Genomic DNA, 15100 nt, shown 5'->3' with positions numbered 1-15100 from the left:
TCAACAAACATGTTTTAAAGATCTAATAGTCAGGGGCAGCTAGGTGTCACAGTGAATTCAGCACCGGCCCTGGATTCAGGAGGACCTGAGTTCAAATCCGCCCTCAGACACTTTACACTTACTAGCTGTGTGACCCTATGCAAGTCACTTAACCCCAATTGCCTCACATAGAAAAAGAAAAAAAAAAGATCTAATAGTCAAATAGTACTAGACTTGGAGTCATAAAGATATGAATTCAAATCCTGCCTCAGCAACATTCTACCTGTATGAATTTGTGCCAGTCACTAAACATTTCTGAGGCTCAGTTTCCTAATCTTGAAAATTGGGAGAATTGTACTTGCTGCAGTCACTTCAGAAGGCTACTGTGAAGGAGTGACCTTTAAACCTGAAGTGCTTTACAAATGCTATTTGTGCTGCTGATGATAGTAATGATAATTATGATGTTAGGGATGAGAAAATATCTACAGAACACTGTAATATGCATTTAGAATATAAAGTTGAAAAATGGTACATTCCATGAATGAATTGAGCCTAATTTGACTATAAAGTTAGGTTTTGGTGAAAATCTCAAGTGAAGGGGAGTAGCCTTTCTCACAATGCTACTAGTTTGATTTTTCCCCCTTACATCAAACCTGTATATGTTTCATATCTCTTCAGTAAAATATAAACTCTTTGATGGCTAGACTTGATTTAACTTTTTTTTTCCTGATGCTTTTTTCATTATCACAGAACATGCCACCTGTAATGTGTGCAAAGAGGAAATGAGAGGATGAGGGAAGGGAGCCAAAGAGGGGAAGGCTCAACAGTTGTCTTACTTCTTCCCTTTCTTCTTGTCCTTTTCATTCATTATGCTAGGATCATCATAAGTTTCCAGAAGAGGGTGACAAAATCCAGGAAGAGGTCAACACTGTGCCAGATGTAATCCTTATCTCCATTCTCAGCTTTTTCAATTATGAGTTGAGTATCAAAAAGGACAAAACCACACATGACTACCAGTCTCACATACAGATTAGCCTGGAAGAGGCAAAAAGATCCAAAGAAGAAGTTCCCAAGGGAGGAAAACAGCATCAGGCTCATGGCTGACATCAAGATACTTCCTAGGAAGAGGTAGCTGCGACACCTCGCATAGAGTGCACTCAAGGTGAAGCAGCTGAAAATCATTGCTGTGCCAAGGAAGGAGGTGGAAATGATGCTGCGGTTGATGACAATGCATAAGTCCAGGGCAGGGCCCAACCAACTCCTGTAAGGAAAGCAAATCCAGCCAGAAGGCCCAATCTCTTCTGCTCAGTTTCATGACTGTGTGGTGTTGCCATCAGCCATATCATCAATCCCAAAGAACCTAAGGCTGAGAGCAAGCCAGCCTGAATGAAATGGGTAACCACGTGGACATAGGCACCTGTGGCTGCCACAAACATGCAGAGAACAAAACTATCATAGACCTTCAGGTGCTGCTGTGTAGAAGGTGTGATGTAGGAAAATTTTAAGAGCGCATCAAAGTTAATCTTCTGATCAAACATGTTCCTGGTGTTAGAGTCTGTAGGACACAGCCTTCACTCCACTCTGCCACTCACACGACCCACTCCTTTCAGCGCCAGATGTGTCACTCGATTTAACTTTTTTCCTTGTAAACACAGAAATCATTACCGTTTATTATAGGTAGAATAAAAATGATAAATACTTTGCTTTACAATGAATTGCAAAAATGTATATTTTATTTATTTCATTATTTCCCAATTACTTAAATTTTTAAATGTTCATTTTTAAAAATTTTGAAATCTACATTCTCTTTCTCCTTCCAAATCCTCCCATCTTTTGAGAAGGCAAAAAATTTTATATAGATTATACATATGAAGTCATGTAAAAAATATTTCTAGGGGCAGCTAGGTGGCGCAGTGGATAGAGCACCAGCCTTGGACTCAGGAGGACCTGAGTTCAAAATCCGGCCTCAGACGCTTAACACTTATTAGCTGTGTGACCCTGAGCAAGTCGCTTAACCCCAATTGCCTCACCAAAAAAAAAAAAAAAAATTCTATATTAGCCATGCTGCAAGAGAAAAGAGAGAATTTTAAAAGAAGGAAAAAATAGTAAAAATAGTAAACTTCAATCTGCATTCAGAGTTCATTAGTTCCATCTCTGGAGATGTGTAGCATTTAAAATTTTTTCAGATTGTCTTGAATCATTATCTAGGCTGTCATCCTTAACACTTTTTCATTGATTCCCTTGATGTTCTTGAACTTTTGTTCTTCCAGATGATTTTTTTTTCTAGCTCTATAAAATAATATTTTGGTAGTTTGATTGGGATGGCACTAAAGAAGTAAATTAACTTAGGGATAATAATATTTTTGTTATATTGGTTCAGCCTATTCACAAGCAATTAATATTTTGCCAATTATTTTAATCTCTTCCTCCTCTCTCTCTCATTTTTTAAAATTTTAGTTCTAAATTATGTCTCTCTCTCTCCCTCACCTCCTTCCCCCTCCTTGAAATTACAAACATTTGGATATACTTGTGGGATCATACAAAACATATTTCGATATTAGCTATGTTGTAAAAGAAAACACAGACCCCTCAAAAAAACCTGAGAAAAAAGAAAGTAAAAAAGAAACAAACTATGCTTCATTCTGTATTTAGACTCTATAAGTTCTTTCTCTGGAAGGTGATAATATTTTTCATCATGAGTCTTTGGAATTGTCTCAGATAATTGTATTGCTTAGAATAGCTAAGTTATTCACAGTTGATCGTCAAACACTATTGCTCTTATTGTGTACAATTCTCTCCTGATTCTCCTCACTTCACTTTGCTCTAGTTCATGTACATCTTTCTAGTTGTTTTTTTTTTCCTGAAGCCATGCTGCTCATCATTTCTTTTTTTTACCATGTATTTTTTCTGATAAAAGTATTTTATTTTTTTCTAGTTACATGTAAAGATAGTTCTCAACATTTGTTTATATAAGCTTTCCAATTTCAGATTTTTCTCTCTCTCTCCCCTCCCTCCCCTCTCCCCCAACAGCAGGTAATATGATATATATATATATATATATATATATATATATATATATATATATATATATATATATATATATATAACATTAAACATATTTCTGCATTAGTCATGTTATAAGAGAAGAATCAGAGCAATGAGGAAAAACCTCAAAATAGAAAAACAACAGCACCAAAAACAAAAGAAATAGTATGGTTCAATCAACATCTATACTCCACAGTTCTTTTTTTTTCTGGATTCAGAGATCCCCTTCCATTATGAGTCCCCTGGAACTCTCCTGTACCATTGCATTGGTGAGAAGAATCTAGTCCATCACAGTAGATCAACACACAATGTTGATGATACTGTGTACAATGTTCTTCTGGTTCTGCTCATCTCACTCATTATCAGTTCATGCAAGTCCTTCTAGGTTTCTCTGAACTCCTGCTGCTCATTGTTTCTTACAGCACAATAGAATTCCATTACATTCATATACATATACCACAACTTGTTCAGCCATTCCCCAATAGATGGGCAACCACTCAATTTCCAATTCCTTGCTACCATAAAAAGAGCAGCTATAAATATTTTTGTACATGTGGGTCCTTTTCCCTTTTTTATGATCTCTTTGGGAAAAAGACCCAAAAGTGGCATTGCTGGGTCAAAAGGTATGCACAGCTTTATAGTCCTTTGGACATAATTCCAGATCGCTCTCCAGAATGGTTGGATCAATTCACAGCTCCACCAACAATGCATTAGTGTTCCAATTTTCCCACAGCTTCTCCAACATTTATTATTTTCCCTTTTTGTCATATTAGTCAATCTGATAAGTGTCAGGTGGTATCTCAGAGTTGTTTTAATTTGCATCTCTCTATATTGATTTCTAATAGCATAATAGTATTGTGTCAAAATCATATACCACAAGTGGTATATGGGGAGTCAGGAAGATTCATCTGCTTGTGTTATTATCTGGCCTCAGACATATCCTAGCTGGGCAAATTATCTAACCCTGTTTGCCTCATTCCCTCATCTGTAAAATGGGTTGGGGAAAGGAAATGGCAATTCACTCCAGTATCTTTGCCAATAGAACCCCAAATGGGGTAATGAAGAGTTGGACTCCAATGAAAAATGACTAAACAACAACAAAATATGCAACATAATGGTAGTGTAATCATGAGCAAATCCATTAAGTTCTCATTGTTCTAGGTAGCTCTCTAAAACTGAAAGTTGAAAGAGTAGGTGCCAACTTCTAATTTTGAAGGGGTTTTCCTCATTGGGAATTCTCTACAACAATAAGTCACAAGCAGGTTCATTTCTCCTCCTCCTTTCTTCTTCTTCTTCTTCTTCTTCTTCTTCTTCTTCTTCTTCTTCTTCTTCTTCTTCTTCTTCTTCTCCTCCTTCTCCTTCTCCTTCTCCTTCTCCTTCTCCTTCTCCTTCTCCTTCTCCTTCTCCTTCTCCTTCTCCTTCTCCTTCTCCTTCTCCTCCTTCTCCTCCTTCTCCTTCTCCTTACCATACTTCTGACTGCTATCTGGCATCCAAGCATTTTTAGCAACAATCAAAAATGCCACAGCATAAGTTAATTTGAAATTTGGAAAGGATCACAGAGGCTACATAGTCCAACTAGTACCCAAAAGGAACTCCCACTGTAATCTATATGTAAGCATATATTCCTATAAATCTTCAATTGATTTTATTTTCCACATTAAATTGTTTTTATGTGATAATCTATAAACAAAAACTTTTGTTAATTTGAAATATTAGTTGGTACCATGACCTTAGGAACAAATGATGTTTTCATCACTTCTAAGTTTTAAAGGTGGGCTATAAGGAGAAAGACAGATATGGCAAGTGAACAGCTCATTAAAAAGATGATGTCTGGGGAAAAGATTTTTATTTATATATTACAGATTAATATTTAGAATGATAAAATCTGAGAGACATATTATGGGATACATGCGACAAAAACTGGTAAAATTCACATATACCTACAAACTTAAGAATCTGATTGAGGGCTTTAAATTAGAAATTAAGGTGAAAAAAAAATACCCACCCCCATATATACAAATATATATGTATGTAGATGTATATATACACACATATATTTTTACTAAGAGAGTAGCAGCTAAGACACGGAAAAGTAGATAGTAGTAGACTCACTCAGTACTTCCCATGGGAAATTATCCCGGAAAAGAGAAAACACAAAATAAAATAAACAAATGAGTTGTCCCTGGATATCAAAAGAGAAATGCACAAAATAAGGGAAATTAGAAAGAAGCACTAGTGGTGGTAATAGAAGAAGCAAATGTGATCTGAACTCTCATGGAGACATGGTAAGATATGATTCATAACTGGAATGAAGCTTTGAAAAGGTATGCCGTTTTACCATGGAAGAGAATCAATGAAAGGATGTGGATGGTGGCAGCTGAGTAGCTTTATATATTAAGGAGATATCCACATATGATAAAATTCAAGAGCCAAAATGGAGAAGCATGATCGAAAACATTTAGAATAAAGGCAGTAGAACAGAAAATAGAAGATATATAGTTGTGGAAATATAGAACAAACTACCTAGCCTGAAACAATAATAGATGATTTGAGAAAACAGATCACAGACCTTGATCAGAAGTATGATATAATAAGGAAGGGGGAGTTGTATCATCAACATATTTGCTAAAGCCATCACTCTCTTCTAAAAGCAGAGAAATTAGGGCAATCTAAGCTTAATTTAATGTTAATTTCATACTTCAAGAGGTGGTGAAATTATGAGTAAATTCCTATCCTATACTTGATAATGACCAATGAGGAAGAACTTGGTGATGAAGTAAAAGTGACTTGGGAGTACATGACCATTCCATCATATAGGAGAAGAAAGTAGTTTTAGATTTGATGTGCACTTTCAATTTTGAGGAAGATGATTTCAAATGGTTCAGATGAAGCATAGTTAGCATTATATGGCCAAAATTGACAGGAAGAGTGAGTTCAAAATGGATGAGGGACCCTCAAGTTGGAAATTCTAAAGCTACTGTTAGAAAAAATTTAAATATGAAAGAAAGTGGATAGTTAAATGGAATAATTTAGATATACAGGAAATGAATTAAGAAATAGGCTCAATGCCTGTCAGATTTGTAGAAGACACAAGGTGGGTGGAATAACTAATGTTTGGGGAGAAGATCAGGATTTGAGCAGACCTTAACAAGACAGAATGAGGGGCTAACTCATATCAGATGTAATTTGTTTTGTTTTGTGGGCAAATGTAATTTTAATAAAGGTAAATGTTAAATACCTCTCAGGTTAAAAAAATAACTTTACAGATTTAAGATGTTATGTGTGTTGCATTTAATTCCACATGACACTGAAGATTTATAAGTAGGGGAGAGGTATAGTCTTACCTTTCTTTTGGGAATAATAAACTGGTATCTTTTTAAGAGAATAATGGGATCCAGATTAATAGGCTATTGCAATAGTCTAGAGAGAGATGGTATTGATGCTGGCAGCAACAGCAGTGCTGATGGAGATGACAGTGGTGATAGACAACATGATATAGTAGATATAAAGCCAGAGTCAGAATCAGAAAACCTTAAATTCAAGCTCTGCTTCAGGTATGTGATATGTACCAGATTGTGATCACTTGACTGTGGACAAGTCATTTTATCTTTCAGTGCTATAGGCAAATAAAGAACTGATACTTCATGGCATTGTAGGAGTTTCATATGGTAATAAATAAAAAGTATAATTTATTATTAACAATATTCATAACATTATTATTAATAATGTTATATGATGTGTATACAAGCATACTTCATAATACCTATATTCCTTCTTTTTGAAGATTATGTAATATAGAGTTATGACTAAAATGGCCAGTATTGTACAAACAGTGCTTTCCATATAGAATGTATGAAAGTGACTGTAACTTCTTTCTTCAGTGACACTACTTCCTATGTTAGTAGTCAGCCTGAAATCATTGCTTTAAAAACAGCTAATCCCTTCTTTATAAGTATGTGCCAAGCCTATTAGTCAACTATGGAGTTGTTCCCTAGTCATCAGAGAATATCATATTATTTTGTTTATACTTTTGGTGGTTGAACTCTATTTTCCTTGCCTTTAATAATTCCAGCATAGTCCAATATACATGAGTCTCTTGAAGTACCATTTTTAACTTTCTTTGTTTTATATCCATGCTGACATGGTGGCTGTTATGTTCAAGTGCAGTGAGAATATATTCTCAAACTTCTAAACAAGTCATAAGCTTGTTTGACAGGAATTGGGAAAACTATGCAACGGCATACTTAAAACCCTTAAATTTGCTCCCCTCTCAAGATAGTGATTTTGACACTTGTAGGAAACCACCCTCTTGTTCTGTAGTTGCCAACAGCTGTGACAAGTGAGAAGATACTATTATGTGGGGTTGTACTGAAACAGCAAGTGAGTCTTTCCTGATTTCACAAACTTCTCTGACATCTCTGTTGGAGCTTCTCAGCTGTTTGCATAACTCCTAAAGACAAGAAAAGTTGCTTGAACTTGTATGCCTGGTGCCAATGTGAACAAAGGCCAGTAAAATGTAGTCGGGGTAAAAAAGTAATTGTCCAAAGAATGAATTACTGGTAACATTGGCTTTGGGCATATCATTATCTGGGTGAACCAGTTATAATGAATGCCATTCAAGAAGGACAGATGTATCATCCTCAGGATGTGCCAGAAGAGAGATATTGTTATCAATGATATCCTCTGCTGCTGCTTTATGCTATCATTAGGAGGAATAAAAATATCTGCCAAATATGTGGCTAAATCACAAACATCTTTCCAGTACAACATGGCGTGTCTTAAAAAGAGAGAGACAGATTTCTGGGAAAGGATTGAACCTTGTCCAAGGGCAAAAGTATGAATAACAAGATAAAATGATGAAGAGAAAAAAAATATGGGTTTAATGCAGCTTGAGAAACTTGGAATATATGAGATGTTTAGTGCATATAATGATCTTCCTTTATGACAGGCACACCTGTGGTGTCATAGGGTATACCCCAAAGATATTGTTGTTGTTTTTCCTTCTTTCCTGAAGGGGACCATGACATGAACATGATGTCATCACTTGCATTGAATCAGATTTAAATGAGGAAGGTCTGTGCAAGGTCATCAGCCTGTCCTTCACTCTCTCCTCCAGAGCCATCTGAGTCCAGTGCCAAGATATATATCAGACATCTAGTAAATATCTGAGGTGAGATTTAAACTCAAGTCCCCTTTATTCCAGGGCCAGTGCTCTATCAACTGCACCACCTAACTATCACATTGATAGTATTTACATTCAGGAAAGACATTAGTTTTATAGTCAATCAAAGCATGTTAAATCAAAAGGAAGGGAATTAAAACATTTTTTCCATTCATTCAGATATTTATTTAATAAATTTATTAAGTAATTGTATTATGTACAAGTCACTATGGTAGAAGCCAAGGAATAAAATGGTGAAGATATAGTCATAGCCTTCAAGGATTTCCAAACAATATCTGAAATTATGTGTAGTATACAAATATCATTAATTATAATAATAATATGTGCTGTTTCATTTGATCCTCCACACAATCCTCTGACAGAAATGTGCTACTATTATCTCCATTGTATGTCTGAGGAAATGAAGACTGAAAAAGGTTAAATGAATTGCTGAAATTATCTGGGCACAAATTGCCATAAAGTTATTTAATGTCTGAGAAAGGACTTGAACTTAGGTCTTCCTGCCTCCAGGTAGAATACTTAGCTGTCTAAAAGTGAAGTAGAATAACAAATGGGTGACTGAAATCTGAAATTTCAGGAACAGAAGCTTTTCCATGAATATCTTTAACTCATCAATTTGAAAAATGCCTAAACCAGTCAGAGTTGGATTGAAACATTCAGGATTAAGAGAGACCAAATCTTGATCACATAAAAAACATATAGTAAGCCTTTAAATTAGTGACCCCAAAGAAGTCTGACTAGGTCCCCTTCCAGCAACTTCCAATGAGTCATATAGTGAAAACCACTGTCTAGTTTGGAGTTTGGAGTTGTATAGCTTCCATGTTTTACTATATCACCTTTCTCCTAAATTATCTTGGCACTTATCTAAATTATCTCCCAACCCAAAGGTACTTTATTGAGTTCATTAGCATTGTCCAGTAAATTAAAATGTAGCAGACAGCTTGAAAGGAAAAAAGAAAGCAATATTTACTAATGAAGCATCTTACCTGAATGAGTTTTCCTAATCAGGTTAGGGAGAACACAGCATTGCTCAGCAGCATGCCTGTGGAGGAGGAAGGAAGGAAAGGCATCATTGATTGTCTTAATGAGAGAGTACCTAGCATTTAACACTAACCCTCTAGGACAGAACAGTGGACCAGCAAGCTGCTTTTGTTACTGTGATTAGACCAGTGCAGGATTTTCTGCAGTATAAATATAGGTTAGCCTGGACAGGCTAAATCATCCAATATGTTTAAAGGGAGGCCTTACCAAGGCAGTAGAATGGGGCTAAGTTAAAGGTTTGAGGGATCTTTTCTGTTTAATGAAGGTGAAAGAACACAGGATTCAGTGATAGAAAGAATCTTATGGAAATCAGCGAGTTCTCATTTTATTGTTGAAAAAACTGAGTACCAATAAAGTTAAGGAACATAAGTTCCTTACAGGTCACAGAGGTAGTAAATAGCAGAGCCATCATTTGCTTCAAGATTTTGGAGTACACATCCAGTGCTTTTTCCTCTCAATTATACATGCTCTATTCAGACCTTGGACCATAGTAAATTCTTTTTTTTGGTGGGGCAATGAGGGTTACGTGACTTGCCCAGGGTCACACAGCTAGCAAGTGTAAAGTGTCTGAGGTTGGATTTGAACTCAGGTCCTCCTGAATCCAGGGCCAGTGCTTTATCCACTGTGCCACCTAGCTGCCCCCATAGTAAACTCTTAATAAATGTCTTTGCATTTATTCTTTTTTTTTTTTTTGGTGAGGCAATCAGGGTTAAGTGACTTGCCCAGGGTCACACAGCTAGTAAGTGTCAAGGGTCTGAGGCTGGATTTGAACTCAGCTACTCCTGAGTCCAGGGCTGCTGCTCTATCCACTGCACCACCTAGCTGCCCCTTTGCATTTATTGTTAACTGAGGAAGGCCAAGTGGGGCCTCAGTGTGTTAAAACATAGAGGATGATGAAAGGTCTATTTCCCCCTCCCTGCAACCTCATAATCATCTCCAAACTCCCCAGCAACTCTTCTCCCCAGGAGTATGTCCTGTAGAAGTTTAGAAACATCTCAGTACTCCAGAGCAGTGGGTATCAAAGTAGTGGCGCATGGTAGTCCCTGAAGCCCTTTCAGAGGGTATATGAAGTTAAAACAATTTTGATGAAGATAAGAAGTTGTTTTAATTTCTACCATGGCAAATATAAAAAAAAGTTTTTTGAGATGTCCTCAATAATTTAAAAAAGGTTTTTAATAGTGTTTTATTTTTTTAAATTATGTGTAAAGACAAATGTTAACATTCATTTTTTTTAGTTCCAAATTTTCTCCCTCACTTACATTCTTCCCCCCTACCTAAGATGGTAAGTAATCTGATATCGATTTTATATGTGCAATCATGTAAAATATCTTTCCATATTATGTTATGAAAGAAGAAAAATACCAAGTTAAAAAACAACAAAGTAAAAATGTTATGTTTTGATCTGCATTTGGACTCTATCAGTTCTTTCTGTGGATATAAATATTATATTTCATCATGAGTACTTTGTAATTGTCTTTGATCATTGTATTGCTGGGAATAGCTAAGTTATTCATAGTTGATCATTGCACAATGCTGCTGTTACTATGTACAATGTGCCCCTGGTTCTGCTCACTTCATTCAGCATCGGTTCAATTTAATCTTCTCAGATTTTTCTGAAGTCGGCCTGCTCATCATTTCTTTCCACATGATAATATTCTATAATATTCATATACCACAACTTAATTCCAGAAAGTTTGACCAATGCTCTAGGGTAGGCTTCATTGAGTAATATCTTCCCTGGTTCTTTCCCATCATCTTTCCAACCCTTCCCTTGGTCCAGATTCAAAAAAGTATTAGGTAAATCTCCGATTCTTTGGAAAGGTTGAGAGGACTGCATACTCATATATAACTCTTACCCTTCTCCTGTCCTTAAAGTCACATTGTCTTTATTTCATGGATTACCAAGCCGAAAGAGTTTACTATAAAGTTACTAGCCTACAAATCTTTTAACTTTACATATGTAAGTGGGCTAGTCCTTAGAAAATGGAGATGATTTGTCACTTAGAACATACTCAAAATTGAATCACTTAGAGCTTGTGCTTGAATGTCATAACATTAAAGAGTGTATTCACCTACACACCACAATAAGACATCTGAGAAATTCTATACTAATCCAGATTAAACTATGCATTTATTATATATAATATGTGTATGTGTATGCAATATACATATATATGTATCTGTTTATAGCATATTTACTGATACACATAAATACATATATGTGTGTGTATATATATATATATATATATATATATATATATATACATATGTGTGTATATATCCCTGATAGAACAAAATAAAATATTTATAAGAAAACGAAAGCCTATGATAGGTTTTGGAGTTCTTCTTTTTCTGTGCTACTTCTATGATTTATGTATCTGACTACCTGCATTTTTCATTTGTTTTATTTTTTGTAAGAAACCATCAGAAGGGAGGAAGAAGAAAGAAAACTTTAAAGCTAAATTAAGTTATCCCAAGGACCATGAAAATGATTCCTATTCTCAGGGATTTTGGAAGCCTCCATCTTTTTCATAGGATTTGTGTACATACTAAAAGAAAGATGTGAACTCTGAACATCATATTTTTTTTAAGAATGTGGGTGTTTTCCCCTATATACTATATTAATATTTTAAAATGTTGATAAATAACTAAAGTTTTAAGTGACATAGGTTTTTCACTTATAACACTTAAGAAAGATAAGATCTCACTGTATCCTATATGTATTCCAGAAACACTTGAAATCTTATGGGAAAGGAAAATCAAGTTGTCCAGTCATTCTTAGAGGGGCAGAAAAAGATAAAAATAAATGTTAATATTTGTGGAGTACATGAAAACTGGAAGGGAAATCTTTCTATCTCGTTCCTTTATAATGCATTCTCCTCACTGTTGTTAAATTCTATTCCTTAAACACAGGACTGAGTGTATCACTCTTGGGCTAAAAATTCTCAGGGCTCCTATTTGCCTCTAGAATAAGATACAATTATTTCCTTAGCATTTAAAACTTTTCAAAATCTGGATTAATCATATTTTCCCAGACAATTTCACCTTGTTTTGCTTCACACAGTCTTCATTCCACCCAAACTGACCAACTTTTCACTCTCTATACAAGGTCATGTCTTATGTCAAGACAACATCCGTTTATGTGTACTTCACCTCTTAGAACCTCTAGCTACATTAAAAGATCACCTCATTTTGAACCTTCTATATAACACATATCCTGTAATCTCCATTTGTTAGTTAGGGCTCGCTGAAATCCCAGACTTTAGGTTGCTTGAAGAACTCTAGAGTGGATAGTAGATAGGCTATAGTAGAGCCTTTAGTCAGGAAAACTTGATTTTAAATCTAGATTCACTTAGTAGCTGTGTATGATCTTAGACAAATTATTTAAATTCTATCAGTCTCAGTTTTCTGATCTGTAAAATGGAGAAAATAATAACACCTTCCTCCCAGGGTTGTTATAAGGATAAAATGAGAATTTGCTGTTTGAAAATATTATAGAAATACTAGCTATAATTATTATTTTTAATTAACATTTTATTTAAAGTTTTAAATTTCCTCTCTCTTTCCTTCCCTCCCCTCCCCTTTCCTGAGGAGAAGAGTTGCTGGGGAGATTGGAGATGATTATGAGGTTACAGGGAGGAGGAAATAGACCTCCCAAATAGAGCTTTCATCATCCTCTATATTTTGACACACTGAGGCCTCACATGGCCTTCCCCAGTTAAGAATAAATGCAAAGACATTTCTTAAGAGTTTACTATGGGGGCAGCTAGGTGGCACAGTGGATAAAGCACCGGTCCTGGATTCAGGAGGACCTGAGTTCAAATCCAACCTCAGACACTTTACACTTGCTAGCTGTGTGACCCTGGGCAAGTCACTTAACCCTCATTGCCCCGCCAAAAAAAAAAGAGTTTACTATAGTCCAAGCTCTGAATAGAGCATGTATGGTTGAGAGGAAAAAGTACTGGACATGCATGTACTCTAAAAATCTTGAAGCAAATGATGGCTCTGCTATTTACTACCTCTGTGATCTGTAAGGAACTAAAGTTCCTTAACTTTATTGTACTCAGTTTTTTCAACAATAAAATGAGAACTAGCTGATTTCCATAAGATTCTTTCTATCACTAAATCTGTGTTCTTTCACCTTCATTAAACAGAAAAGATCCCTCAAACCTTTAACCTAGCCCCATTCTACTGCCTGGGTAAGGCCCCCCTTTAAAAATATTGGCTATACATACAATTAAGTAAAACATTTCCATATTTATCATTTTGTATAAGAGGACTCTAATGAAAGAAAATAAAAGTGAAAAACAGCATGCTTCTGTATGTCTTCAAACAATATCAATTTTCTATGGAGGCAGATAGTATGCTTAATCATGAATCTTTGGGGATCGTCTTGGATCATTGTATTACTGAGAATAGGTAAATCATTCACAGTTCTTCATCAAATGTGACATTTAAAATCTAATGTGTGGTCAACTTTTTTCTGTCCCCAGTGTGGGGGAAAAACTAGCTAGGTTTTACTTATAAGTTTGAAGTGTCAGTACTGGTTTTTGGCATTAAGTATTTATTAAAGATTAAGGAGAGAACACGTGAAGTTCAAAAGTTAAGAAAGAAACCTATCTACCCTAGGGTTCAGACTGGCCTTCTTCTTCTCCTTCTCTTTCTGCCACCAACACAAGGTTAGGGAAGAAGACCAAGAGAGAGAGCAAGAGAGAGAGAGAGAGCGAGAGCGAGAGCGAGAGCGAGAGCGAGAGAGAGAGAGAGAGAGAGAGAGAGAGAGAGAGAGAGAGCCCACACACTCCCTACTTCCTATGGGACAGCAAGACTGGTTGTCCCCACACACAACTCCAAGCTAATTGGCTGCTAGCTGGTAGACATGACTTAAAGGTGGTCCATGAATTGTGAGGTAACTTCCAGACACTGATTTTACCTCAGAAAGGTCACTTCATGCTTTCTTGGCAGAGGGTCCTGGTAATAATATTCTCACAAAAAAAAATTTTCTGTTACTTTGTACAATGTCTGGTGGTTCTGTTCACTTCACTATACATCAGTTCCTATAAGTCTTTCCAGGTTTTTCTGAAATCATCCTGCTTGTCATTTCTTATAGCACAGTAATATTCAATTATAATCTTATACCACAGCTTATTTAGCCATTCCGCAATTATGGCCATCCCTTTGATTTCTAATTCATAGCCACTACAAATATAGCTACTATATATTTTTGTACAAATAGATCCTTCTCTCTCTCTCTTGCTCACTTGCTCGCTCTCTCTTGCATGTCTTGGGATATAAACCTAGTAGTGGTATTGCTGGATCAAAGGGTATGCACAATTTTATAAATCTTTGGCCATAGTTCCAAATTGTCCTCCAGAATGGTTGGATCCGTTCACAACTTCACCAACAGTGGATTAGCATGCCAGTTTTCCCACATCCTCTCCAGCATCCAACATTGTCCTTTTTTGTCTTATTAGCTAATCATATAAGTGTGAGGTGGTAGCTCAGAGTTGTTTTAATTTGCATTTTTTTTAATTAATAGTTTGATTTTTAGGCAGCTAGGTGGCACAGTGGATAAAGCACTACCCCTGGATTTAGGAGGACCGGAGTTCAAATTTGGCCTTAGAAACTTGACACTTAGTAGCTGTGTGACCCTGGGCAAATCACTTGACCCTCATTGCCCTGCAAAAAAAAAAAAAAAAAAAAAAGAAGTTTGATTTTTATATGACTATAGATAGCTTTAATTTCATTAAAAAATACTTGTTCATATCCTTTGACTATTTACCAATTAGGGAATAAATTGTATTTTATAAATTTGATTCAGTTCTCTATATTTGAGGAATGAGAACTTTATCAGAG

The 15100-nt window shown here is 35.8% G+C and overlaps 1 protein-coding gene across 1 annotated transcript; it reads right to left on the bottom strand.

Annotated features, from left to right (window-relative positions):
- Window positions 1–695: 695 nt before the first annotated feature.
- LOC122739244 (bax inhibitor 1-like) lies at window positions 696–1641 on the bottom strand. The gene is given in 4 exon segments (XM_043981055.1): window positions 696–847; window positions 850–1232; window positions 1235–1534; window positions 1572–1641. Coding segments are annotated over 4 exon segments (789 nt in total). The 3' UTR covers window positions 696–811.
- Between the last annotated feature and the right edge of the window lie 13459 nt (window positions 1642–15100).

This window comes from Dromiciops gliroides, chromosome 2 (genome assembly GCF_019393635.1).
Source record: "Dromiciops gliroides isolate mDroGli1 chromosome 2, mDroGli1.pri, whole genome shotgun sequence".
Classification (NCBI taxonomy): domain Eukaryota; kingdom Metazoa; phylum Chordata; class Mammalia; order Microbiotheria; family Microbiotheriidae; genus Dromiciops; species Dromiciops gliroides.
Note: the sequence above shows the minus strand (reverse complement) of the source record. Positions and strands in the feature narration are given on the sequence as shown.